This window comes from Cyrtonyx montezumae, unplaced genomic scaffold (assembly GCF_038088225.1).
Source record: "Cyrtonyx montezumae isolate F1298 unplaced genomic scaffold, pur_monq_1.0 scaffold_17, whole genome shotgun sequence".
Taxonomy (NCBI): Eukaryota; Metazoa; Chordata; class Aves; order Galliformes; family Odontophoridae; genus Cyrtonyx; species Cyrtonyx montezumae.
Window position 1 is genome coordinate 32,444,525 of NW_027071903.1, and position 25,938 is coordinate 32,470,462.

Below are 25,938 nucleotides of genomic sequence, written 5' to 3' on the forward strand. Positions count from 1 at the left end.
CACCTTGCTTTGAAGTCAGAGTCACTGAAACACAGAGGGATACACTTTGCAATTGTAGGAAGCTCTGCCTGAAGAGAAGCTCTTCCAGAAGGCCTCTCAAATGGTGATGACACCAGTGAACCTTATAAATCCTTCTGTCCTTGGGGGACAGCAGGGTGGAGGGATGTTCTAACCACGTTCTGCTCTCCTTGTGCTCCTTGCAGAGCCCGTAGTAGCTGTAAGCATTCAAAGCCAATCTCAAACCGTCTGTGGTGCCCAAATTGTGCCGGATTTAGATCACTTTTATGTAAGGGAACTAGTTGTAACACAACCAGCAGTCGGATCCACTATACAGTATGTAAGCAAACAACACATCACTCAAGTGTGTTCTTCACCAGTGCATGAAACAGCACGATCTCTCACGTGCTGGACTGCAACCCTGCGCACTGGGCTTGGAAGTGCTGTGGGGATCCTTGTCCTGTGGTGGCATTGCTCCAGACATCTCCCAAATCATACTGTGCTGCATGCTGGTACTGTCCTGCTGCTGAAGGACAAAACAATCCTCTGCACCACAGCCCTTCTCTCTAAGCCACCCTCGCAGCACCCTCACCTCCTGATGGTGATCATAGCGAGGAGCTACATCCAAGCACCCAGTGCAGGAGCACCGACACTTCCAGTGGAGTGCAACGTGCTGTATTCTTGGCAGTCCTACTGCCACTTGTGATTTTCCATTTCCAGACATAATCTTGCATTAAGATTGGTCTTTTGGCCTTCAGGAGGATCGTGCTTTGTTTGAAGAAACACCTGTCAAGATAAAATCTTCACCTCGATAAGAGTCCTGGGCCATACAGCAGTAGTTGCTTTTCTAAGTGGACCACGCAGAGCGCGACTGTTAAAAATACGTTCCGTGGTATTCATACCTTGGCAGTGGTGACACATCAGGCTGTGTTTGCAGCAGCATTTGGAGAAGAATCTCTGGGTCTTTACAGTCTCCTATGTGTAAATGTCACTTAATTGTCTAAGAAAAATTTGGCTGACCTTTCAATTACTAGTAATAGAATAAAAGCAGTAGAAAACTGTATGTGACAGCAAGTGTCACCGATGCCCTGCTGTCACCTTCCTGTGCTGCCTGGGAGCACCACGGGGAATTCACACTCCATTCCAGGACTGCATTTTTGGCAGAGTGCTGATAAAGAAACTCACTGATAAAAGGATAGGATGTAGGAACGGAAAGGAATTGCCTCTCATCCTTCCGTGATCTGACTCCACAAACAAATCCAGAAAGAGGGTTTCTGAGTATCTGCCCTACACTCCGAGGGCTTTTGTGGAATTTGAGATCCCTGTAATACCTTCTTTCAGCAGGAAGCGTGGCATAGTTGAGACTATTTGCAGATGGAGGTCTGGGTACATGGACAAACCCTCCCAGCCATGCAGAAATAATATCAGTAAGAAATTTACCCACAAATTTTGAGTTCTAGGGCAGTATATGTAGTTTATATGATTGTTTATACAGCTGTTGTTGTTTGCATTTATGAGACATTCATTGAGGTAGTGCATATCTCGTGGCTCTTCCACTGAAATATAAGCCATGTAGTCACTGTTCTGTCTACCATGTTTGGTACTGGGTAAGAAAGACACTTGAGTGGATGGTATAGTACAGCAATCTCACACCCAGTCTGTAAATTAGCTGTTAGCAGCCGTGTTTATAAACACTTATCATACTCCTCCTTCAGGTTCACTCTCTTAAAACTGTCACACTGTTGGTTAAGTTCAGAAAAGTTCAACTATAACCGAGAGCATTGTCTCAGCTTCTTTCCAGCATGCTTTTTCCTTCCTTCCCAGTCACTGCTTTGAGCCCTGGGAACAGAGACCTTCTTGGCAGAGATCACTGCTGTTGAGACCACTTCTCCTCCTGAATACTCTGCAGAACATGGGTTTGTGTCCTCTGCGCGGAGCCTTGAAATCTGTGTGATACCTTCAAACCTCTTCTGACAAGTTCAAGCCCCGAAAGCCTATTTTCAAATGTGTACTGAGATGAATTGTGTGTAATTGTTACACTAGAAACCACATCAGCCATATTCATCTAAATTCAGTGATCTGACTGCAAGAGGCAGTTAGCCATCAGAGCTAGGATATTTCCAGCAGCCGAAGATGTTCTTTCAGTCCCTTCACCCTCGGGGCAGGAGCTGATCACAGCTTTGAGGGCAGACTCAATTTTGACTTTTCTTTCTATATTCTTTTCTCTTACAGACAAACTTACCAGTTAGCTTGCTCAGACAGCTGCTGCTTACTGAGTCCTGAACAAAGAAGCAAAATAATCGACAAAGTATAATCCGTGTTAAGTAGTGCAGTGTATCTCTTGCTCTCTCACACACGTGTGCACACATGCATCCTGTCACACACATACACCCACACAGCATTCTTATCCTGTTCTTCCTTCTGGCTTATCAGATACTGAAGCAGTGATGCTGCTTTCTGTCACTCGTGCTGTGGCTTCACTCTGTTAAATGTGTCACACACAGGACACTGTTCTGGGGGGTAGAGGGAAAAGCAGTCCTGCCATGATCATTTCCACAAGGAAGTTTTGGTCTTTGAATTGTTCAGAGAGAATGTGTATTAAAGGAGAACCAAACATCTGGAACAAATAACATCTGGCTGTGACGGAGCATTCTTATGTCCCATGTCCTCAGTGACCCGGCTGTCAAACCATTTGAGTTTTTAAACTCTAATTCTGTGTGATGCATTGTTCCATAAGCAGCTGTCCATGTTTATTCTCATCCCTGCCTAGCCTACTGCCACTTGCAAAAAAATAAAGGGAAGCAGAATTATAATGGCCATACAACATCTACAGGACAGCTAATTATTTTTATGCAGGATCAAATTCACATAGAAAAAAAAAATGAAAACAGCCACGTGAGATTTTGGCGTTTCTTGGTGTTTTTCCTTACATTCGTCATACTTGTCGCAAGAAATCGCATACACTGTATGCCAACAAATTGACCAGTAAACAGTCAGCATACAAACCCACCCAAACACACTTAGTGTGCCACACATGTAACCCGGTGCCACCGGGGGGACCCGGGAACAGCCAGCTCCTTTAGTTACACCTCCACCACGAGCCGGGGGACTCGCAGCCGCGCTGCCACGTGCAGGCAGTGCTTCTCTCCACCTGCGTTACCCTTCCCCACGCGGCTGTCCATTACTGCCGCCTCCGGGCCGTGCACGTGCCCCGCGGGGCCGCCCCCCACGCCCCGCCCCCTCTCGGCTGCGCCGCGCCGCTCGGCCCGCTCCCGCCCCGCCTGTTTATCCACGAGCTGTGCACGTGGTGGCCGTACGCCGCCATTGGTTCCCTGTGCGGGCAGCTGGATTTTTCTCACCAATCGCGGCGCTGTCCACGCGCGGCCGCCTCCGGCCCATTGGCTCCGCGGCGGCGATCACGCACCGTGACGCGCTGCGGCCGCGCGCCCGCCGGGAAACGAACGTCACCGCCGACGAATGGCGGAGCGCGCGGCCGAGCGGCGGCCAATGAGGCGCGGCCGGTGGGCGGGACCGTCCGCTGCGGGCGCCGGCGGAGACGGGCGGGTTTTAAAGCTACCGTCGACGGCGGCCGCTACCTTCCCCGGGAGCCGGGGAGCGATGGCGGCGGCCGGGCCGGGCCCGGGCCCCGGGGCCGGCGGGAAGGTGAAGACGCTGGCCCTGGTGCTGCGGGACGAGGCCCGGCGCGGCGGCTACTGCAGCGGGGACACGGTGTCGGGCCAGGTGCTGCTGGAGCTGGCGGGACCGCTGCCGCTCCGCGGGCTGCGCCTGGAGGCGGCGGGCCGGGCCCGCGTGGCCTGGAGCGAGGCGGCGGGAACCGTCAGCGCGGCGGGGGCGTGCGGGGCGGAGGCGGCGGCGGCGGCGGGACCGCGGCGGGAGGCCGAGGTGCGCTACCTGGACGTCCGGCAGAGCTTACTGCGGGGCGCGGCCGAAGGTGAGCACGGAGCGGGGCCGAGGGACGCGAGGGGAACCGCGTCCGGACCGAGCGCGGGGATACATCGCGAGCGCCGGCAGCGGAGCACCGCCCGCGGCCCCGCTTTGCTGTCCCGTCGCCGCGGGTCCGGTCCCGTCCCGTCCCGTGGGCGCTCCGTACGCGGCCGTGTGGCACCGCGGCACCGCAGAGGGCGGGCGGGACGCGGCGCTGCATTGTGCGAGCGCGGATCTGCGGGATGAGTCTGGCAGGCCTTTGGAAGCTCTGTGCCGGTAGGCCTCAGTGGTTGTATTAAGATGATGCGTATTAATGATATATCCAACGATACTGGCCTTAAATCGCAGCTCTGTAGCGCAGCTGATTGCTTAATTGTTAGTGATAGATCAGCTGCTGCCATAGAACTGTGGAGTCACTGCGGTTGGAAACGACCCTTACGGTCACCACCCACCGCAGCACCCACACGTCAGGCCGGCACCGACCCGCAGCCCTTGGTGCCACCTCCACGTCCCCAGGGATGGTGACTCCACCGCTGCCCTGTTCCAGCCCCTCACCGCCTGTCCCTGGAGGAACTCTTCCCGACAGCGATCTAAACCTCCCCAGGTGCAACTTGGCACTGTTTCCTCACGTCCTATTGCTGTCACCTGAGAGACCGACACCCACCTCGCGTGACCTCCTGGCAGGCTGCTGTGCAGAGCAGTGGGGTTTCCCCTCGGCTTCCTGCAGGTGAACAGCCCCTGTTTCTTCAGCTGTTCCTGACACGTCTTCCAATCCCTTCGGCCAGCTCTGATGCTCTCCTCTGGATGCAGTCCAGAAGTCTTCCTGAAGTGAGGGGCCCAAAACTGAGTGCTGTACTTGAGGTGCTCTTGCCAGTTACAGAGGGATAATCATTTCTTTAATCACTGTCCTGTTAAAAAGGAAAAGAAACTCACTGTGTGCCTTCCAGAAGCTGTTCTGGATTGGTTGGCCAGCATCCTAAGCTGCAGCTCAAGGACATGCTCTGTTTCCTTGATTATTTTTTTTTCTATTGAAATCACACTACAGAATAAAGTATGGGCTCCAATCCAGAACCTGTTGGGATCAATAAAAACTTCTACGAGCCCCTTGCATCTGAGTGTTTACAATTTATACAGGCCTCTGCTTTGTACTTCTATTTATGGAATAACTAAAATATACTATTGGTTTTAATCCTGCAGGTGAGGAGGGCTTAGTTCTCTTAGATGGAAGACATGAATTTCCCTTCAGCTTTCAACTCCCACAAGAGTAAGTTGAATAACACGACCTGAAGGGATGGTGCTGGACACTGCTTGTTGTGGAAAATTAACTCAATGTCATTTAACTCATGTTTTTTTAATACCGAACTGATAGGTCAGCTTTATATGTTTGTCTTAATCAACCACCAAGTTGCAGACGTGCCCTGTTTGTTACAGTTTCCCTAAGGCCCTAAAAGCACAAGATGTAGATTGGTGAACATTTATACACACAGGAAGCGTTGGTGTTTGGAACTGAATTATAAACCTACGGTAACACCTCTGACTGTTTCAGACCTCTGGTGACCTCTTTCACTGGGAAGTATGGCAGTATTCAGTACTATGTGAAAGCAACTCTGGAAAGACCTGCAGCACCTGATCAGAGTGTACAGACAGAGCTTCAGGTCATCAGCCACATTGATGTCAACTCACCAGCTTTATTGGTAAGAGGGTCCTCCACTGCCCCTTCCTCCCTTAAGGCAAGCTGCAGGAATAAACAAAAGGCATGTTCCATCTAGTTAGAACCATTTCCACGTTATTCTAGAGAGCCATTTTCTGGCTTCTGAGAGCATTATAAGCTCCCTAAGCTTTTCTCTATAAATAGATGATCTTAGGTTGTGTGAATAGCAAACACAGAGGCTTGGTGGTTTTTTGTGTGGGTTTTTTTTTTCTTAATGCCATTGATTACAGCCCTGCTGGCAGAGGTGCTCTTGCCAAAAGTTATGCAGGCTTCAAATGCACAAATAAGGCTTAATAATAATAATGCACAAGCATAAAGTAGTTGCTCTTACCAGAGCTGTGACATTCACGGGGCTGCAGTGTCCTAAACTCTTCAATAATAGTGGGTTGAGGAACGGTAATTACAGAAGAGTATTAATCATGCCCAGCTTGTCATTCATGGTCTGCCCATTATGTTACGTATCCTTCCATTTTGCATGTCGTTTTCTAACATTAAGTGTGTGCATGCAGCTGCTTCAGAGATCTTTTCAGTTATTTCCTTATGACAGATTTGGCCACGTTAAAGCAGAGCTTTTAGTAGTCACCAGAAATACTGTAGAGTAATAAGAAAGATCAGGCATTAAGTAATGAGAAAATAGGCAAGACAGAAGCTAACGAGCTGGAATCTTTTATCTCAGCCCATATTATGAAAATAATATAAAATTATACCTTGCATTTTCATGATAGCAACGGGATCTAAATGGTTATTCATTTAAATATGAATAATTTCTATTTTATTTAAAACACTAGGATAATTTTTAACATTTCATCATGGTGAACATAGCTAAGAGATGTTTTTAGCACTTTTTTATTTCCTTCCTTTTATGTGCTTACATTTTAATCTCTCCTGAGCTAGAATGTACAGAACTGTTTTGGCAGCGACATCTGTAAGCAGAATATAGTCCTTGCATTCATCAGTGTATGTCAGGAGTGTGAAAACAGCATGTCTGGTTACTGCAAGGACAGCATGGAGCTGACCACAGGCTACTGCACAGGAGGGGGAATGAGTCACAGCCATGCAGTGGCTGCTGCTCACAGTGGATTACAAGGCATCCACCAAACACTGGAAAGTTTTTTGGAAGAATTGGATGGGTTTTTTTTGTCACAGCCCTAAATATTAGGGGTTTGTGTGGAGTACATGTTCCAAAGATGCATCACCTTAGCTCAGTGTGTATACATTTGTTCCTTCTTATTCAATACACAAAGATAAAAATAGTTTACCTGTTTAACTATGGCTTGCAGATGGAATTAATTCTACATGCTCCTGCACTAGGGTTATATAAGGGCACAAATACAGCAGTACTTCCTTGGACTTTTAAAAACACCCGTAATGTTTGTTAAAGCAATCTTTTTGAAAAGATTAACTTCAAATACACCAAGTCTGTCTTCTCCATTTTATACCTTCCTAAATGCAGACTGGAGCTTTAAAGCAGTCCTATCCTCAGATAGCCAAGACTTGCTGCCACTGTACATGGTGGGCAAAACACCAGTGCCATTGAGTAGTACAAAGATTCAAATCCAAGTGAATGCTAGAATTAATTTCAGTGATTCTTAGGCGTTACACTAAACTTCAAATGACTGATAACATGATGCAATAAAATGGAAAAAAACCTTTGTTTTATAGACACCTGTTCTGAGAAGTCAGGAGAAGATGGTTGGCTGTTGGTTTTTCACCTCTGGACCAGTGTCTCTGAGTGCCAAAATTGAGAGGAAGGGATACTGCAATGGTAAGAGGAACTGTCTTCCCCCTTCAGGACATGAGTATTAATCTAATAAGGGTTTTTCATCTCTGTTAAGGTAACACTTTGTAATTAAAAGAACAGCTCTGTTCAGGCGGTCGTAAATCGAGATCTGTATAGATTTGTTTAGAAAATATCATCTCACCCCACTCCTCACTCAGATCTCATGAATATAAATAGAAAGGAAACCCTGTAAGTAATCTTAACAGAAGAGCCATGTACATCTGGGCATAAAGACAAGATGTTTTTAGTGGGGATACAATGCTTCATTGGGGATAAAGGGTTTTTTCACGTCCCACCTGTGTAGGTTTTCTCTTCTGTAAGAAAGAACTTCAGCAGCTTCTTTCTAATCTTGCTGGTGTTAGATATATTGAGGAGGTGGAACATTCTGGAATGCAGTTAGTACTGCATAAAAGGAAGACTGGTGCGGAATTGACAAATAAACTTTTAATGCTTGTTCACATTTTGCTTAATGTCTTAAAATGAATCATTGTTTATGCATAAAATGCAGTACGTGGCATTAATTCTGCTTGGATTCCAACTCTGTAAGGAAACTAGCTTAAGGAAACTAGCCAGCATTGTTCTCATTATCACGGTGGGTGATGCACGCACTGCGAAACAGCGCTAACACTTCTAAAAGAAAGCAGGTAAACACAAATCATTCCCTGAACTTTGTCTGGTTTTAAGGGGAAGCCATACCAATCTATGCAGAAATCGAGAACTGCTCTTCTCGCCTGATCGTTCCCAAAGCTGCCATTTTCCAAACACAAACTTACCTGGCCAGTGGGAAGACGAAAACTTTCCGTCAGATGGTTGCCAATGTGAGAGGAAACCACATTGCCTCTGGGAGCACAGACACCTGGAATGGGAAAACTCTGAAAATCCCACCTGTATCCCCCTCTATACTTGACTGCTGTATTATTCGAGTAGAATATTCATTAGCTGTAAGTATGGATTTTCTGTACAAATGCAACTATTGTGTACCAGCTGCTGAAAGCTACATTAGTTTGGGGGCAGAAGAACTGCCATTACTGAGCAGCTGTTAAATTTTGTACTGGGGAGCAACAGTAAATGCCAATAAACATTATGTGCAGGTGAGAGATGGAAAATTGTGGGGACATTCTGAAACTGAAAGAGTAACAAGGAGAATGTTTCTGAGGGAAGCAGCAGCTTAGTCCTAGACCTGCAGAGGTGAGTGGGGGCAGTATTTCTCACTGAGTGGGTTCGTCTAGTTGCGCTCTTCAGAAATGGGAAGGCAGCACTGGAAGTCAACCGGTTTTATATGTTTTTTAATTGTCACCTACAGACAATGTATAGAAGGAAGGAAATGGCCGAAAAACAATGAAAGCTGCCAGCACATTAGTTAAACATGTGGGATGAAGAAAACTGATTTTTAAATGATGTGCAGCAGAGGCAGTATGGCAGCTTCTGGGAGCAGTAATTCAGTGGAATCTAATGATATCTTTTTCTCTTATTTGGGGACTGTCACATAGGTGTATATCCATATTCCCGGTGCTAAGAAATTGATGATTGAAATGCCTCTAGTGATTGGCACTATTCCATGTATTGGCTTTTCAAGCAGAAACTCCAGCATTACCAGCCAGTTTAGTATGGATATGAGTTGGCTGGCCTTAACCCTGCCAGAACACCCTGAAGGTAAACTGAACTTTTTACAATACCACATAATACTGTTTACAACAGAAAGATATTCATAGCAGTTCAAGGATGTAGACCACTGAAGTACAACCCACGAGAAGTAAGGCATGTAAATCTAACTCAAAATCCAGGAGTGATGGGCACACCCTAGCTCCAGCTTTCCTTAAGAGTCTCTTCACCTCTAGCTGACTTCAACTAAATCTTGAAGTAATTAACCTCTGAGGGTAGGAATTCTACTTCTGCAGTAGAATTGGAATTAAGGCACCTAGAAGTTCCTTCATAAAATACCAATATGTTGCTGGAGTAGCTCTAAAAGCATCTGTAGCATGCCTGCTGAATTGTTTAAGCATACTAAAACCATAGTTTCAGATGCAGTATTGATGAATATGGTGCACTTCATAAAATCTGACAGTGCATGGTGTTTAGTATAGTGTACTAAATATACTGTATAGTTTTCACAGCCTTGGATACTGCAGTGCATATATTGTCCTGCCAGAGAATACTTTAAAATTTCACAGTATTATCTCTTGTGTTTCAGCACCACCAAATTACGCTGATGTAGTGTCTGAGGAAGAGCTCTCCAGACATGTTCCTGCTTATCCACCACCAATTGACTGTGAGGAACAATTGTGTTGCCCCGTGTTTGCTTACATACAAGAGTTCCGGTTTCAGCCTCCACCTCTTTATTCAGAGGTAAAAAAAAATAAAATAAAAAATAAACCAACAAAAAAAACAGGTTTCAAACAGGCTTCAAAACAACAGCTTTTTTTTTTTTTTTGAAAAGTGCTGAATCTTTAAGTGCATTTAATGTCAAATGGGGGAGGGAAAGTAATGGGATGCAAGAACCATAGGCAGTAATTACTGACTTCCTTCTCCCTGTAGGTTGATCCACATCCAACTGACGTAGAAGAATTTCAGCCTGTTTCATTAATGCTTTGAAGAGGGCTCGTAACGAGGATCACTGTGTTGAATGTCTTATCTTTCTGCTGCTTCAGCTGACTGCAGCTAAAACGGAGATGGTTTTCTTTTTCACAACTTCAGTTTGTGTACAAAAAAGACAAAAGAAAATGGAGAGGGAGGTATGAGAATGTCTGGTGATGGAAGAGAACCTGCTGGATCAGTCTGCACAGAAGATTTTGTGGAAGAAGCTTTGCTTGGGGTCCATGAGAAGTACTGGAAAATACTGAATGCTTTTCTAAAAAAAGTGGATGTATTGCATAAAGTACACAGCGGAGACACGAGGATCTTCTGAAGAGAAAACAGTGTATACTTTGTATGGAACACTAGAAGAATTTAAGTGAGGATGATGATGGGAACTTCCTTAGTAGAACATGGGTAACAGAACAGAATGTGGAGTAAGAATCGTTTTCCAAAAGATGTCCCAGTGTTCAGGGGGCTTCTGGGTGCATCCAAGGATGGAACACTACTACGTCGTGGAGCCAAACCTTCACTCTAGCTTAACTTTCATTTCATGAGAGCCTGCCAAGTGGTACTGTTTAATAACTTACACTGATTCTAAAGATGTCATGGATGACAAAATAGCTATTATGCAATATTATGAAGACAACCATTTACTGAATGAAAGATAAGAGTATGTAAAAGAAAACTGAACTTTGATATGAGCTTATGCACTATGCTTTCTTTCAAGGGATTTCTTAAGGGAATTATTCTAGCCTTTTCTACTGTATTGTTCTTTTTCTGCATCTTAGGCCTATGGGTAGCATGATAAGCATGGCAAGGGAAGATCCTTTGCCAGCAGCAGGTATACTTCACAAGATGGACAGTACTTATTTATTCAGAAGCCTTTGTAAGCCTACCTCTGTTCTGGAAATGTACTCACGGTCAGATCTGAGAGACCAAAAAGAGTCTTGTTTAAGCTCCAGGATACTTCAAGGTTCTAGAAGGGATCCTGAACAGTTTCTGTGGTTAGTGAATGAGATGGAAAGCATAGAGAGAAGCTTAAATATACCCCAAATAGATACAGCATATAATTGAAATGGAAGCAGACTCCAGAGGAGCCAGATCCTCTGGTAATGGCACAATGCTTGTCGTGACTCCTGCATTTTTGTCTTGAGATCTCTTGTCAGGGGCTGCACTAGTCATTTGCCATCCATCCTATTTTCTGTTAGTGTTTCCTTGTTTGTTTTTGCTGTCTTAATTTTGTTTTTGTGCAATATTTTAATGTTTTCTTCCTCAGGTCATGTAGAACAGTGAGTTTTTGCTGCTAAGAATGAAGGCACATCATATTACTTGGCCCTTTGCTGCCTTCATTTAAAGTAGAATGTTTGCTTCCTGCCAAGCATCAGTTGGGATAAGTAATCCACCATGAACAGATGACTTAACGGAGCAGAAACACAGCATTCTCAGTATGCATGTTTACAGTCAAGTCTTTAAACTACAGGGAATCCTGAACAGCTAGAACTACTCCATATGTCTTACAGAAGGGTTTTGGGATAAAACCCGGTGCTTCGCGTGGTTAAAAACATTGTGCTCTCTGATAACTGCAAGAATAGCAATTGAGTTTCTTTCATTTCATCAATAACTGCAGTTTAAAGAAGTCTGAATGTTTTTTATGAAATCTGTCTTCATTTGAGAAGCAGGGATTTTTCTACAAGCATATACGGATATATATTTTTAGTCTTCTGTTAGTATGACTTCCTTACATTGTCTGATTTCTAGCACTTCACCTCAAGTCACTCTTACATCACTGTAAAAGACGTGCTGAAGATTCACATTTTTAAACTGCAGTTACAGTTTTCATTTGCAAACTGAAGTATCATCACTTATGGCAAATGCAGCTTTAACCAAAATTTGAGTGCATGTTTTAGAAAGGACATTCTCAAAATGAGCATTTCTTGTCTTAAGCCTCAACATGCAGCTCTCATGCCTTTTATTCCAGTGTTGGTGTGCCCATACACTCAGTGCAGGGTTTTCTTTTTCATATCACCTGGAAAGGGAACAAGCATAATTTCCTTAAACAGATATCATTACGGTTACTTGAAAAATAACTGTGGCTGTGTATTAATTTGCATGATAACAATTCAGAATACTATCTTTAAGAAGATTACATGCTTTTATTTTTTTTTTTACTTTAATACCTGATAGGTGGTTGTGTTATTTGGCTATTTGATTGGTATAAGCATGGTCTGGCAAACAAAAGATGAAGGGTAAAGATGTGCTTTGTTGTTGGGTTGTTTTTTTTTTTTCCTTCTGTGAATTGTTGTTCTTCATTATTTGCAGATAAACTGTGGCCTTAGATTGTTTGCTGCAAAAAAAAACCTACTAAAATGTGTTTCTTAGGAAGCACACATGGTCCTTCAAAGGAGGGGTGAAAATAAGATCAAGTTCTGCTCTTGGACACTTGGCTTAGTGCAGAAATTGGTCCTGAAATAATGTTTGCACAATAAGTCCAATAAGCAGGGGGTTTGTTCTGATAACTGTGAAACAGTTGAAGAGAGACACAATTAAAATAAATAAAAAGAAGCTGTTAAACTTTAACATCCAGGAACGTGATTGTATTTTGTACTAATATGAGCCCTATGGGTTCTTTTTTGTTAATAAAAGTATAAAACTCACACAGCGCTGTTCCTGTTGGTTTCAATATCTGGAAGATGAAAAACTGTCATCTCTTACTTGTTTAAACACAAAAAGTAGTTTTAAGACAGGTAATAAATGATGTCCTCTTCCATACAAGGGTAGAGAAGGTACTGCAGGTTTGTGTTTGCAGCCCTGATGCTTCAATTGAAACACAGTTCCCATACAGAGTAAAAGAGATCACTTAATCAACCCTGAACTGGGCCATATTCCAAACTCCTAAAATAGTATGCTCTGTTACTTCCCTGCCCCCTTTGAACACCTAACTCCCTTTGTTAAATCTGTACTACAGATCTCAGTGGAGCATGCAGAGAGCACAGCTGACAGACAAAGTTGATTTAAGTAGAGCAATTGATTATCTTCCATGCCAAAACAGCCACAGCAGCAATTCCTGCTTTCCAATAAAATTCTGCTGCTCTCCTTGGGGTAGTGGATGAGCACAGGGACATAAAAAGAGGCTTTCAGGCTGCTGCATTTTTCTAAAGCTGATTATATAATATCTTATCATCAGTACAGATAGTACAGGCTAGGGTGTACAGCAGATCCTGTAAAGAACTAATTAGGTCTGTCATGAGCCTGGTGATTCTCTTCTAATGCTCAAATTTTCTATGGATGTAGCACAGACAGGGTGCTGGTCTGTGCTCCAAATTACATTGTGATCATCATTATTAAACATAATTAATACAAAATGATATTACACAGAATTGTACCACACTACATTATTGGCATTTGAAGATAAGTTGTCTCTATTAAGTCAAGAAATGAAAAGTGGTTTTACATGGAATGCAGAATGGTAATTCAATGGGACTTGACTAGAGTAGCTGCTTACAGCAGGGCTTCTTATAATACAGGACAGATTCGATCTGATTAAGTACAACTGTATTACTGATAAATCTCTGAGCACCCATCCCTTAAAAAGAAAAGAAGAAATCCCTCTTAGTTTGGGCTTACGTTCAACCATCTGGCTGCCTGGAGGGTGAGAACATGAAACGCAAGGTGAAAGCAGGAGCAGGTGCTAGTGCTTGATGCGCACACCTACAACTAGATTTCCCCAAATAATCTGGAGCATGCAGATCAAAATGATTTATACTAACCCATGGTACTTCGTCACTGGATGGCTCTTATTTTCTTAATAGCTGTGCTTTCAACTAAAATCAGTAGTCAGATGAAGAGCTGGATATGTAAGTGCCATGTGAGGTAGATCTGTAGATATTTACCACTCAGCAATTATTGGGATGGAAACGGGAGAGCTGGGAAGCAGGGGATGAACAGAAAGGAGACACTGGCAGCATCGGGCAGAAGACACAGCTGAAGAAGTGGAGCCCTAAGAGAGGGATTGACCACAACACCAAAAGCAGCCTGTCACCCCAGTGCCTGGTGTCAGACGTGGTCACGCACAGCGTGTGCAGACAGTGCGGGTATGGAGGCTAAGCCCTGCCGAACGGTTTTGGCTGTGAAAAGCTATTAGCTCTCAGAGCCTTGGAAAAGCATAATTCTCCCAAAAAACTACAGATTCATGACACTGACTTCCACAGACAACAGAAGGTGATCGAACCTGTATCTCAGTACATGTGAAATACACACACAGGCCTCCTGAAAAATATGCATACGTATAATCAGAATGCTCTCCCAAATCAACTGACCTGTGCCAGGCATCTCCCAGCTGACTGTGTGCTGTGAGCAGGGCGACCTCAGCTTCTGGGAACGTGAGCACATGCTTTCTTCAACCCTGGTTTGGGGAGAACAAAAGAACAGACATAAGAAGTGTTGTCAGAAGAAATTGAAGAGTTGTCAAGAGGATAATGTTATGACCACAAGTGTTAAATAGAATTGTTCCAAACCCAGAAAGGTCCCAGAGCTGTAAATAGGGCAGTCCTATTGATGCCACATCCAAGTCAGGTTGTGTCAGTCTCAACAGTCAGACCACAGCATGAGAAAGCAATTCTTACTGTCAAACTAATTCAATTAATCGATGCACAAAAGAAATGACAAAATGTTACATTTTCATTTAAATAATTTAAGCCCTGAAGTGCTTTTATCATCTCTTAATGTGATGAGACCAATGCATTAGCCTAAACAGATTAGAAAGATACTAAAATGGAAAACAGTCTGTGGTCATAAGAAGTGTTAAATGAGAGTAGAAAAGGAAAAGCATCTGCTGATCTGACAGATTCTGCAACTACGATGTCCTGGAGGAGGAGATACGTGTCTGAGAGACATCACTACCACCACAGACAGACCACGTTTTGCACGCTGTGTGCAGGGCTGGTCCTCCTCATCCCGGCAGCAGCATTTTGCTACCAGCAATCCCTCCCTCACCCTGAGATCAGAGATCAGGCCGGCTTGATCCTTTATCCGTGATTCAGCCATCAGATGTGCTCAGCACATGGGAGCAGGAGGGGAAAGCCAGGCTGCAGCCAGCCCCGCTCCCCCAGCTGTGCTGTGCCCACTCCTGCGTCCCCATGCAGTCACACACACCAGGGGCAAAGAGTGTGGGAGGTCTGTCAGCTCGAGGTGTTAAACAGAGAAGTCCCCAGGAAGGGCAACATCACAGGCTTTTTTCTCATGTGATCCCACCTGCCATCGCCAGGACAGGACTTTATGTTCATCCAAACAAATTAACAATTCATTTCTAACTCTGACACGAAGATTAACCCTGCCAATTAATTCCTTAATCCCTTGCTGCCGACAAGGCTCACAGTTGCCATGTGGATGCGTGTCCATCGGGGCCTGAAGCAGGGCCATTCTGTTAATTAATGCTGCATCCAGGACACGGCGCAGCTGATACTCAAACATACTCCAACTACACAAACCAGAGCTGCATCTCACACTTCACCCATGTGCCAGACAGCGCCTGATGGACTCCTTGAAAAGGGCACAGATCCCAATGACTGCAGCAGCTTTTGCTACATACAGGAAAAATGTTAGGTGCTACAGAGTCATTTAGCCACGATGTGGTTGCACTGCTGTATAGTGCACGCAGGAGCTGGGAATGTGTGAAATACAGCAGCGATGGAAAGTGATACTCAGGCACCTTGAGGGCTTTCTGCAAGCCAGCTATGACAAATTGGGTCAATTTTCCTTTGTTTCTCCAGGTTTTACCATATGTAATTAAAAAGATATTCCTCATTACGGTGCTTTGTGAAGTAATAATAAAATCTATGAATAATATTAAATGAAAGGCTACATAATGTCTCTGGACATATAAAGCAGGAAATTGCAGGTGTGTAAAGTAAGCGAGCAACAAAGAAGGAATCACTCAGTGCCTGTTACAACGAGTCCAGCGGGTGGAACGAGTGAAGGCATTGCAGAACTGCAAGGAGTGTACACACTGTATAAACACACAACGTAAGTGGTGTTTACAGAGATGTACAGGGAAGGAGGATGTATGGTGTACAGGACAGGACTTTCTGTTCCGTGCGTGTGTTAGGTAATGTCTGCTTTGGGGGTTTTAGTCTGGGGTTTCTTTGTTGTTGTTTTATCACATATTTGGGTTCAGTGCTCAGTTATGTACTGAACTCCCTTAGCCCAGGGAAGGTGAAGCCCATCCTGCTGCAGTAGCGATACAGTCTGAAAACTAAAGTCACATTTTCCCTGCAGACCTTCCAGCAGCTCCTGACAAGGCTGGAGAAACAGCTGATCTGCCTATGATTAATGAACGGGGAAATACATTTAATGCAAAAAAACTGCAGCTACCTGACCAGAGCCAGCAGCTCCACGGGTGCCGTGTCAGATGGGATTACTGGAGAGGTATTTCATTCTTCTGCAGTACATTTATTTAAGATGTGTAACCAAACCAAGCCATTTCTGAGGTCTCGTGAAGGCCAAAGGACGGATGCCTATTTACACAGTGGAGGTGCCTTCAGTGACACTGCCAGTGACAGCACTGCTGGAGAATGCAGCCTGTGTCCTCGGGCCTTGTTTCTACAGGGTTCATCAGGACAAAGGTTTGCATCAGCTTTTCCCAGGGCTGCTGCCTGTAACGCAGCACTACTGTGCTGCAGTCACAAGCAGTCCCTGCTGAATCACGGTGCTCTCCTTATGAAGCCGCGTGGTACCGGTTCTCACTAGGATTTGGGGTGATCGGTGCTGAACGGGTTAAAGTGCTGCTCCCTGTCGGACTATCTGGCTTCTCCTTGTTTTCTGAAGTTATCACACTTTCTTCTAGGAACTTGTGCTATAAACAGCTCTCGGGTGGGTGCCAGTTATGTACTTTTCCAGACATCACTATCAAACACGTCACCTAACAGCGTGCTGGCACAGAGAGAAAGGGACGCAATCTTTCCATTACACCCCATGGGAGCAGGAAGGAAAGCCCCGGCAGAGACAAGAACACCATCCTTCACTCAAGCTCACACTTCTGGCTTTCAATGCAGCTTTTCCAAAGCTACACCAGGTACTGCCAGAGCTGAGTCCTGCTTAAGTCACCTGCATACGTTTTGCCATTGTCCCCCAGATGCCTCGGTGCATCACAAGCTGTGCCCCAGCCCAATGCAGAGCAGCTCCTGTGAAGCCAGACTCCCACTCCTCTGCCGGTCCTCTTTGATCGGTAACCACAGCAGTAATTTACATCTCCCATCATTAAGCCTTCTGTTTGATCACAGCCAAGCAGCCCTTCTGTGGAGCTGGCACGCATTTACAATCCAAGTGTGTTGAGAAAATGACTTCAAGGCTATTTAGGGAGGATTCCCATGCCTGTTAACAGTTCACAGTTCAAGGCGATCCCCATCCCTGCCGGCAGCACACACTGTTAGACACGCGCTGCAAGGAAACCTTGCTTTGGAAAGGACAAGGCTGAAGTGAGAACAGCTCAAGAAGAAGCTCAGCAGTGTCAGCCTTGGCCTCAAAGTGTTCACTGAATGCAAGATGGTGATTCAGGAATGACCCGGCTGGATCCTCCTCCATCACCAGCCCCACTCCCCATTCATTTACAGTGGGGCCACTTCGCCCCTACACAAACCACAGCAGCCAGCAGTCACTCCCACTCCCTCCATCACATGGTATCAACTCCCTTCCCAGACAGCTGCACAGCAATCACTGCTATCTCAGCTGCAGCTACAAATCCCAAACAAGGACCATATACTCTTGCCAGCCCTCAACAGTTCAGTCTTTCCCTTCCTTCTTGCACCTAAATGGCAGCAATCTCAGAATGCCCGCAGACAGCAGGGGAGGTGAATGAGCAGGAGGAAGGCAGGGAACAAGGCTTCCTGTGCTCGCAACACAAGCGTTTGCTGTCACAGCTATCTGTGCCAGCACACGGCACTTGAGCCAACAGTTGAATGAAATTAATAAGGCTGTATCCCAGCTAAGTGAGAAGCAATCTTGCCATTGCTGGCGTGTGGCCTGGGTTTGCTGGCAGCCAGAGCTGGCAGGAGGCAGTGTGGGGGGCTGGAGATGCCCCTTCTTGGGTTACCCCAACCCCAGCAGCCCTTCTGCCGCAGTCTGACATAAGGACACGAGGCTTGTGCACCACAGTGACTGCTGCTTGTGCCAACACTTGTTTGAATAATGACATTTTCAAGCTGACACCCACAGAAATGTTTGCATTTTGTTCCCGTACACCTCAGGAGTGTTGCAATTGATCTCACAAACTGGGGTTTTCCCAAAATCCTTAATTGCTTTGTAGCCTCTCTTCCAGTAAGGCTTCAGTCACCCTTTTAATAGACTTCAGTGCAGTAATGCATGAACTTGAAGCCTTGAAGCTTTCTTTAGAAACTCAGAAATCTGGATGCCGATTTTCCTCCTCTCACCCAATCTCTTGGCAACGTAATAAATAAAACTAATTTACAATAAAATCTGCCGCAGACGTTGTTGTCTTCAGCTGAGTGGCAACTCTCAGTTCCTGTCTCAGGAACATTTGTGGTTTCTGGTATACCCCTAACAGGTATGAAACTCATACAAGCTGCTGACTCACAAGTTATGCAGGGACTGATGCAACACACAGCGTTGCATAGTCAGCCTTCAGAGGTGGCCTCTGGCTTGGAACTTCATGCAGAGGAGGGACAGAAACGCACCAATCCAAAGCCCTCCATGGGGATGTAGGAACAGATGGGTAGGCTGCAGGCCAGTAGTGCCAGGAAGAGGTGGCCCTAATGGGAAGGGGCTGTGTGGCTCAGCCCCTTGAGGGTTGGGCAGAGCTCCTTTGTAATGTTGTTCCTGCCCCATGCGATGACTCCGACTGACAGAATCAGTCACTCCCATCTGACAGCTGGGAAGATGCCACTCCTGCTTACCCAAGTACACACATGACATCCCATTTTATCAAGCCACTCACCTGCTAGGTAATTCCTAGCAAATTATTAAGGAACATAATTAGAAACATTATCTAAGAATGAAAAAGCAGAGTGAATAATGTTTGGTCATGAGCAAAGACAAACTGAAGTGAATTTGTTTTCCACACCAGTTCTGTCATAGCCAAAAGGAACCATTCAGGAAAGCATCTGAAATCAAGAGATGACAGCTAAACTACTTCCCTCGTCACGTCTTTTAAAGCAGAAAGGGAGACGTGGCTGCCACTGCCAGGCAGCACAAAAACACGCTGGGCAGCTCTGGCCTGGAGTGCACGCAGAAATGCTCCACCGTCTGAACTGTGCTCTGAAAGGACAGAGGAGTGACACAAAGTGCTCAGCACCCTCAGAACTTGCTCACCACAGAGAGCTGGTGGAAGCAGACCACAAGCACGTGGTGCAGCTCACATCAGTGTAAACACGCAGCCCGGCCAACCCGCGCCGCGTTAGTCATGACTACGGCTGTCACAGCTACTGTAACATAACCAGAATTCATTAGGTGCTTCCCTGTCATCCACATGAGCAGTAATAATAACACCAATTAATACTTCAAACATGAACAAGTTTGTCCAGCTCTTTTAAAAGGAAAAATATTGTTGCCCTTATTTTAGGGATGGGGATCTGAGATAAGCAAAGGTGGTGACCTAATCATTGTTATTCTTTGGAATAGATGATCACTTATGGTGTTGCGGTGCTTGGTTCATTTAGGTAATTATTTTTGTGATCCACCCATAAGAAGAACAACAGAGACAATGATTTGGAAACAGAGAACAAGACTGCGCTGCTTTGAAGGATATTGAATACACTTCTCGTTACCTGTGACATTAGGGAACAGACAAATGAGCTTTTGGGAAGAATGATGGGGGAAAGCCCCCCTGTTCAGGTAAGCACCACCAGATTCATGCATGTTTCCACCTACCCTAAAGCTCTCGGTGTCAGGGACAGACACAAAAAGGGAGCAGAGATTTTAACATCTGACTGCAATTCAGACTCTTGAGTCCAGAACCAGACCCTGCATCACTGAGGCTGGATTCAGCAAGATCTGGAAAGAAAAGAAGGCCATCTATCTCTATTTCCACAACCAGCGCAGGAAAGCACATCCACCAGGCAGGAGTTACTGATCTGTCTGTCTTTCTTTTAAGCCTGGCCTTGAAAACTCTCCAAATACAGATTGCTGATCAATCTCCATTAATTTATCTTGCTTTGTATGTCAAACTGACTGGGTACACACCTGCTACTGCTCCAAGTTTTCCCTTTCTCATAGTAGTTTATAATCAGATAGGAAAAACTGCTTCAGACACCCAGGTTCAGTCCCTTTATAAAAGCAAAGCTTTAAGACCTCCAAACACTTGAAAAGCACTAGAGTAATCTTCATCAGATATATCCATCCATCCTACAGTCCGTCTCCAACACCAGCGTGTCAGATGAGTAGTTTTCCGGGCAGAAAATGAAGTCAGTGAATTCCTAAATCCCTGTTCTGCTCACTAGCCCTTGAGAGGCATAGGGACAGAAGAGCTACTCACGTTCTGTGTAGTGAAGAAACCATTTCACCCCATGCTTGCATCAGGCACATTTCAGTAATACTAGAAGCTGCCAACCTAGGGAAAACTGCCATCGGTGAGGTACTTAGAAAGCTCTTGACTTAAACCAGTCTATTCATGGCTGCTGGAAGGGGACCCATTCTCCTTTCCATATACTAAGTCAGAGCTGCAAGGTGCAGTTCATAGGAATCTTATTCACACAGGTGGTTTTGCCTTCATGACAAGTACAGTTGAGATCTTTGGTGCTGGTGTATGACAGAGGGGAAGAGGCAGTTCGTGGGAAGACCCACCCTTTCCCATTCTGCAACTTCTCCATACACACCTACGCCCTTACTTCAGACTCAGGTTTGTGCAAGGAGGCCAACAGCTTCTGGCTTATCAGAACAGGTGACACAAACAGCAGAATGATTTTGGCACATGCCACTCTGTGCTTTGTGCAATCGCATCCAGCAGGTGTCAAGGCTCTTTGATTTTACAAAAGCGTTTGCAAAGCTGCAGGAGGCCTTCATTGCTGACACAAATAAACATTCATTAATAACAATAAAAAAGAATATCACCACTGTCAGCCACGTGTATGTCAAACATGTAAGAAACATAATGAATTTGTTGTCTGCATCCTCCTGCCCTGCTGATCAAACTGCCTGATGTTCAGGAGGATCATGTGCCCCCTCGCAGGTTGGGGCTCGTGGACAAGAAAGGGAGGATGGTGGCATTTCAGATCTTGGTTTGGACATGCAGTCTAACAATGCCAAGTAAAGAAATCTCAGTGGGTTTGAGCAACAAATATGGCTGACGGGGAGCCCTGAGAAAGAGAAAACTCAAAGGGAATCTGCAACATACCCAAACTCCATCAGACCTGAGCAATATAACCACACCAATCCACACCTTGACACCGTTCACCTTGTTCTCAGATACTTCTGATAACTGATTTAACTGTAACTTCCATCACACGTTGTAAGGATAACATTCTTTGGGTTTCTATTTCAAAGCGTATTCAGAAACTGACCATTATTTGCAGAACTGGTGATAAAGGGATCAAGAGAATCCTGCCAGCATCTAGAAAACAAAGTCTTAATTCAGTGCATAAGCAGCTACCACCGCATTGCATCACACACACTGCTCAGAAAGCCCTTTTCACCCCAGCAGCTCCTGGCCAGCAGCTCAGGCACTTGGTTTGGCACAGCAGAGGTTGTTAATCATCTCTGCTCTGCACATATGTGACCTGGCCGTCCTCACTTTGGAGACAAACTGAATCAAGCTGGTTTTTTTGTCATGTAAGTGATATAAAAGAGCAACCCCACACAGCAGAGGACTGTGATGGATCAGATTGAAATAGCAAACTAATGCTGGTCTATCCAGGCCACTAAGAATGAGAAATCAGATTAGGGAGCAGTCACTTACCAGACTGTCCTCCAAACAAGGGATATAATGGAAGTGGAAGGACTATTAGAAGTGAAATGACCAAACAACACTAAAACCCAGGGCAAAATCTCCAGTAAGGCACACTGTGCAAAGGGTAAGCTTTTGGACAAGGACCTTTATTCATCTCTAAACATGACACCTCTACTATACACTACTGGATCAAGCAAGGGTGCTACACTGTGCTACATGAAGATGGAGCTGTGGAAAAGTGGACAGGAAAGCATGGGCTTTCTTGAAAATGACATATTTCTTGTAAATAAAAAGGATTCATCTTCTGATTCAAACAAAACTCACATTTTCTTCCTGTTCTGAAGAATATGGATTATTTGCTTCTCACTTGAAGATGTAAGAAGAACAAGAGCTTAGTGCAGAGAATGCCATGCTAACATGGAAAATCTGTTGTTACATTTATATCACACTTTCCATGAGACAGGAGCTATGTGTGTTTCTTATTTTTGTACAGTGCCTTGCACGTGGGGTTCTGACTCCTAACTAAATAAATCCTGAGGTCCCAAGCACAGTGTCAGAATCTGGCCCTACATGGAAATGTTCTTCAGTGGGAACTGTTCTGAAATGTGACCATTCAGATGAAAACAACCGTATTTTCAGGCTGATGAAGGGCAACAGTTTGCTGTGATTGAAAGAGGGCTGGAGTGAGAGGGAAAAGCATTTGATAGAGCTGTCTGGGTGCTAGAAGCTGTGATGAGAGCCATACATTGGATGAGAACCTCCAGAAGTAGGAGCTAATGTGTGAAGCAGCCTGTGAACAAGAGGAGAAAGGAGCACCATCTCACCCCAGGCTCCTGCAGCAGGGCAGGGGACATTTTTGGGTACAGATTTCTGAAACCCCTGCAACCAATGCCTTTCTCTTTAGCCTGAAGCAACAGGACAGATCTGATTTTGTATATGTCACCATGGAGAGCAGATGCACCAGACAGAACAATGTTCCTGTTATTCTGAGCATGGTAAACATCTGTGAAACTCTATTCTAGAAACAGGTATGAAAGGCATTTGGCACTATGTAAGATTACATGCACAACTACCACTGCTGCTCTTTAAGTCACTCAACCCTTACCCATGATGGAAATAGTTTCCTAACATCTCTGAGATGGTTTGGAAAAGTTGTAAGTTTATATAAGCATATACACGGCTGCAGCCTGGGGATCCCAAGGGGAACATGACAACCTACCTAAGCATGAGGCCTCTCATCTTATGCAAGCTCCAGCTATTTCCTAAAGTAGAATATTCACTGCAAAAGCAAGAAGGTCCTGTTTAAATGGTCCATTACGAAAGGTATGTGAAACCATGTCAAAAAGGTTCTGAAAACATTCATTTTAAATAGCCCTACTATCCAGGAGACTCCTCTCCATGGCTCAGAGGTGTGAGGACCATCTGTGGTCCCTGTTCAGAGACTGGCTCTCTGTGGAAGGGCCTTTGCTGCGCTCTTGTGTTAATAGCATATGAAAACCCACATTTCCACAGACCAGGTGTTGATCTGCCCCAGCTGACTGTGTTGGGGCACACAGGGAGCAATGTCAGCATCGAGGCTTTGTAAGTATTGGGACAAATAGACTTGCCAGACAAAAACAATGGAGCTCAATGTACAGAAATAGTTAAACTTCAAAACAAACAAACAAAAAATACCCACAAATGAACTATCAGAGATCTTTCTTTACTATCAACTACACACCCTAGGGTACAGGAGACCAGAAAGCTAATGACTGGAAGGAATAAAGCAACACTCTTGATCAAAATCCAATCCTATTATTTTCCAGCTTGTAGAACAGAAACAAAACAGCATTTAAGGTCTATCATTTACCACTGACCTTTGAACAGAAATTTTCTGCCAGTCCTTGTTTGTGTTTCCATGGGCAATGGGCTGTTACACAGATTGCTGACATTGTGCTGTGAACGTGGTGAAGCCTATGAGAGCCCACAGAGGTTTCGAGTTTTGCAGTCTTCTGAACCTTAAGGTAGTTTAAATATCATTTAACTCTCTACCGTGTTAATGCTTTGAGAATCACACAGTCCAGCAGAGAAGACATATGTATTGCACAGGCTGAAGTGGTCATTGCTCTGTACACAGCAAAGCAGCCCAGTCCCTCCCAGTCCCACAGAGCTTAGAATATGAGCCCAGCAGGACCGATTCCCCCAGTAAGAGGTTAAAGAGACAACAGTGCTTCCTGCAAGTGACAAACACACTTCTGAAATGCAATAAATGTACCTCGAGTAATCGATATCAAATATTATTAATGGCAGTCTGCTGAAATCATGAGGAGGTGACAGCAGGGTAATGAACAGCAAGTCTTGCAGGAAAACTGACAAGGCTCAAGTGTTCAGTATTTTCTAACTGGTTGATGCTACTGACATAAAAAAATAAAATAAAGATGTGAAATTTACAAATAATACTACTTAGTGGAAAAAATGGAATTTAAACAGAATTTTGCCTTTATTCTTTGACAGAATTTTTAAAAATAGTGGGACTATAGGATTTATTAAATATAATCCTAGAGAAGTCCTTAATTATATCTTAAATTCTATTTTAACAGTTTTAATCATTCTGTTAAAACTCCCTCCTTTTATGTTAAATAAGGTCTCAATATCTAAGGGAGCCACTGATTTTATACAATTTTATGGAATTCTGATGACAACAACATTGCAGCCCCTCTATGTGCCATTTCACATCAGTTTCACATGGATTTTCCCAAAGCTCTGTGCTGGGAGGCTGCAGGAACAGGAGGCTCTGTGAAACAGAAGAACTAACTTAAAACAAATGCCCTGTTCACTCCCCAAACCCACATGCACAGCCACATCCCAGCCACACTCTCGCCATGGGAGCTCACCAGTGACACAGCCCCGGCAGCTCTGTGGGTTTCATACTTCTCTGGTGGTAACTCCTGCAGTGACTCAGCACTGTGGGTACTCAAAGCAAAAGAGGAACCAGAGATGGCCTTCCAAGAAAAAGATTTCCTTTTTATAAGTCAGATTTGTGAGGGTTAGGTTAGCCCACAAGAAAGGTCCTCTGAAAGATGCCTTGGCAGCCCAGACAACCATCTCTCTGCTAGGTGAGCAAAAGCTTTCCTTCTGGGAAACTCCCTTTTCATTCCCTGGGAAGAGCTAGGCCAAATGGGAGCACAGCCTGAAGCTGCACAGTGCGAACCCCACCTCTCCCTGGCTGTGGTCCCTCTGAGATACAGCCATCCGAGCTCAGAAACAGCAATATGAATAAGCACCTGCTGCTTCTTCCCTCAGATAAAGTAAACCAAATGCATGCTAAGGTGCATGCCCAGGTTACTGCAAGTCCAAGGTCTCAGCACTGTGCCTGTGAAAGGCTGGATGCCTGTCACGAGCAGTGCGGCTGTTACAGTGGACATCTTAGAGATGCATTCCATTTCCTTTCTTGAAGAAAACATCCCACAGCCATTAGAGAATGCATTGTGTTTCTGATGAGCTATCGGTCATTTTTCATCATATCCAGTGTGGCAATGCTACTCAGTAATTGGAGTTCAGGCAAACTAATCAGCCTGTTCTGTGAAGAAACTCCCACTCTTTCAAAACACTCAGATGGTTTCCACCAGCAGATTACATTGCAACAGGAGTGGTTTGGGATTTCCTCATATTAGGGCACTGCCTGAAAAAAACACTTTGCAACCTCAGGGAAAGGGGGCAGGGAAATGTTAGAAAATAAAAATCAAACTTGCAGTCTGAATGGCAGTCAAGCTCTCAGCAGATGTGGAGATCACTGCTCAGGATGGCCACAGGCCCTGGGAACGGGCTGTGTCACATAGGCTGGCGAAAGAGGGACCGGATCTACTCCTGGTATCGACAAAGCCAGAAGCAAACAGCCTGAATTCCCTGGAGAAGAAATGTAATCTCACACAAGGAGCCCATGCTGAACAGATCACAGTATTTGTTCCCTGGTACAGTCTCAAGGACGTCACCAAGCATACAGCATGCAGGCTTCTCATGACTAATGTGCATAGAAATATCATCCAGGAAGCTCTTTCC

General features: G+C 45.0%; 1 protein-coding gene across 1 annotated transcript; it reads left to right on the forward strand.

Moving 5' to 3' along the window:
* Positions 1–3,474: 3,474 nt before the first annotated feature.
* ARRDC4 (arrestin domain containing 4) lies at positions 3,475–10,378 on the forward strand. Its single transcript, XM_065734026.1, has 8 exons — positions 3,475–3,949; positions 5,140–5,206; positions 5,489–5,636; positions 7,316–7,418; positions 8,118–8,374; positions 8,924–9,086; positions 9,625–9,779; positions 9,969–10,378. Exons 1-8 carry the CDS (start codon positions 3,475–3,477, stop codon positions 10,023–10,025), a joined length of 1,425 nt encoding a protein of 474 aa, XP_065590098.1. The 3' UTR covers positions 10,026–10,378.
* The last annotated feature ends 15,560 nt before the right edge of the window (positions 10,379–25,938 follow it).

Coding starts and splice junctions, on each gene's coding strand:
- ARRDC4 (XM_065734026.1), top strand. CDS start 3,475: ATGGCGGAGCGCGCGGCCGAGCGGCGGCCAATGAGGCGCGGCCGGTGG. Junction 7,419..8,117: donor GAGGAAGGGATACTGCAATG/GTAAGAGGAACT, acceptor TCTGGTTTTAAG/GGGAAGCCATACCAATCTAT. Junction 9,780..9,968: donor CTCCACCTCTTTATTCAGAG/GTAAAAAAAAAT, acceptor TTCTCCCTGTAG/GTTGATCCACATCCAACTGA.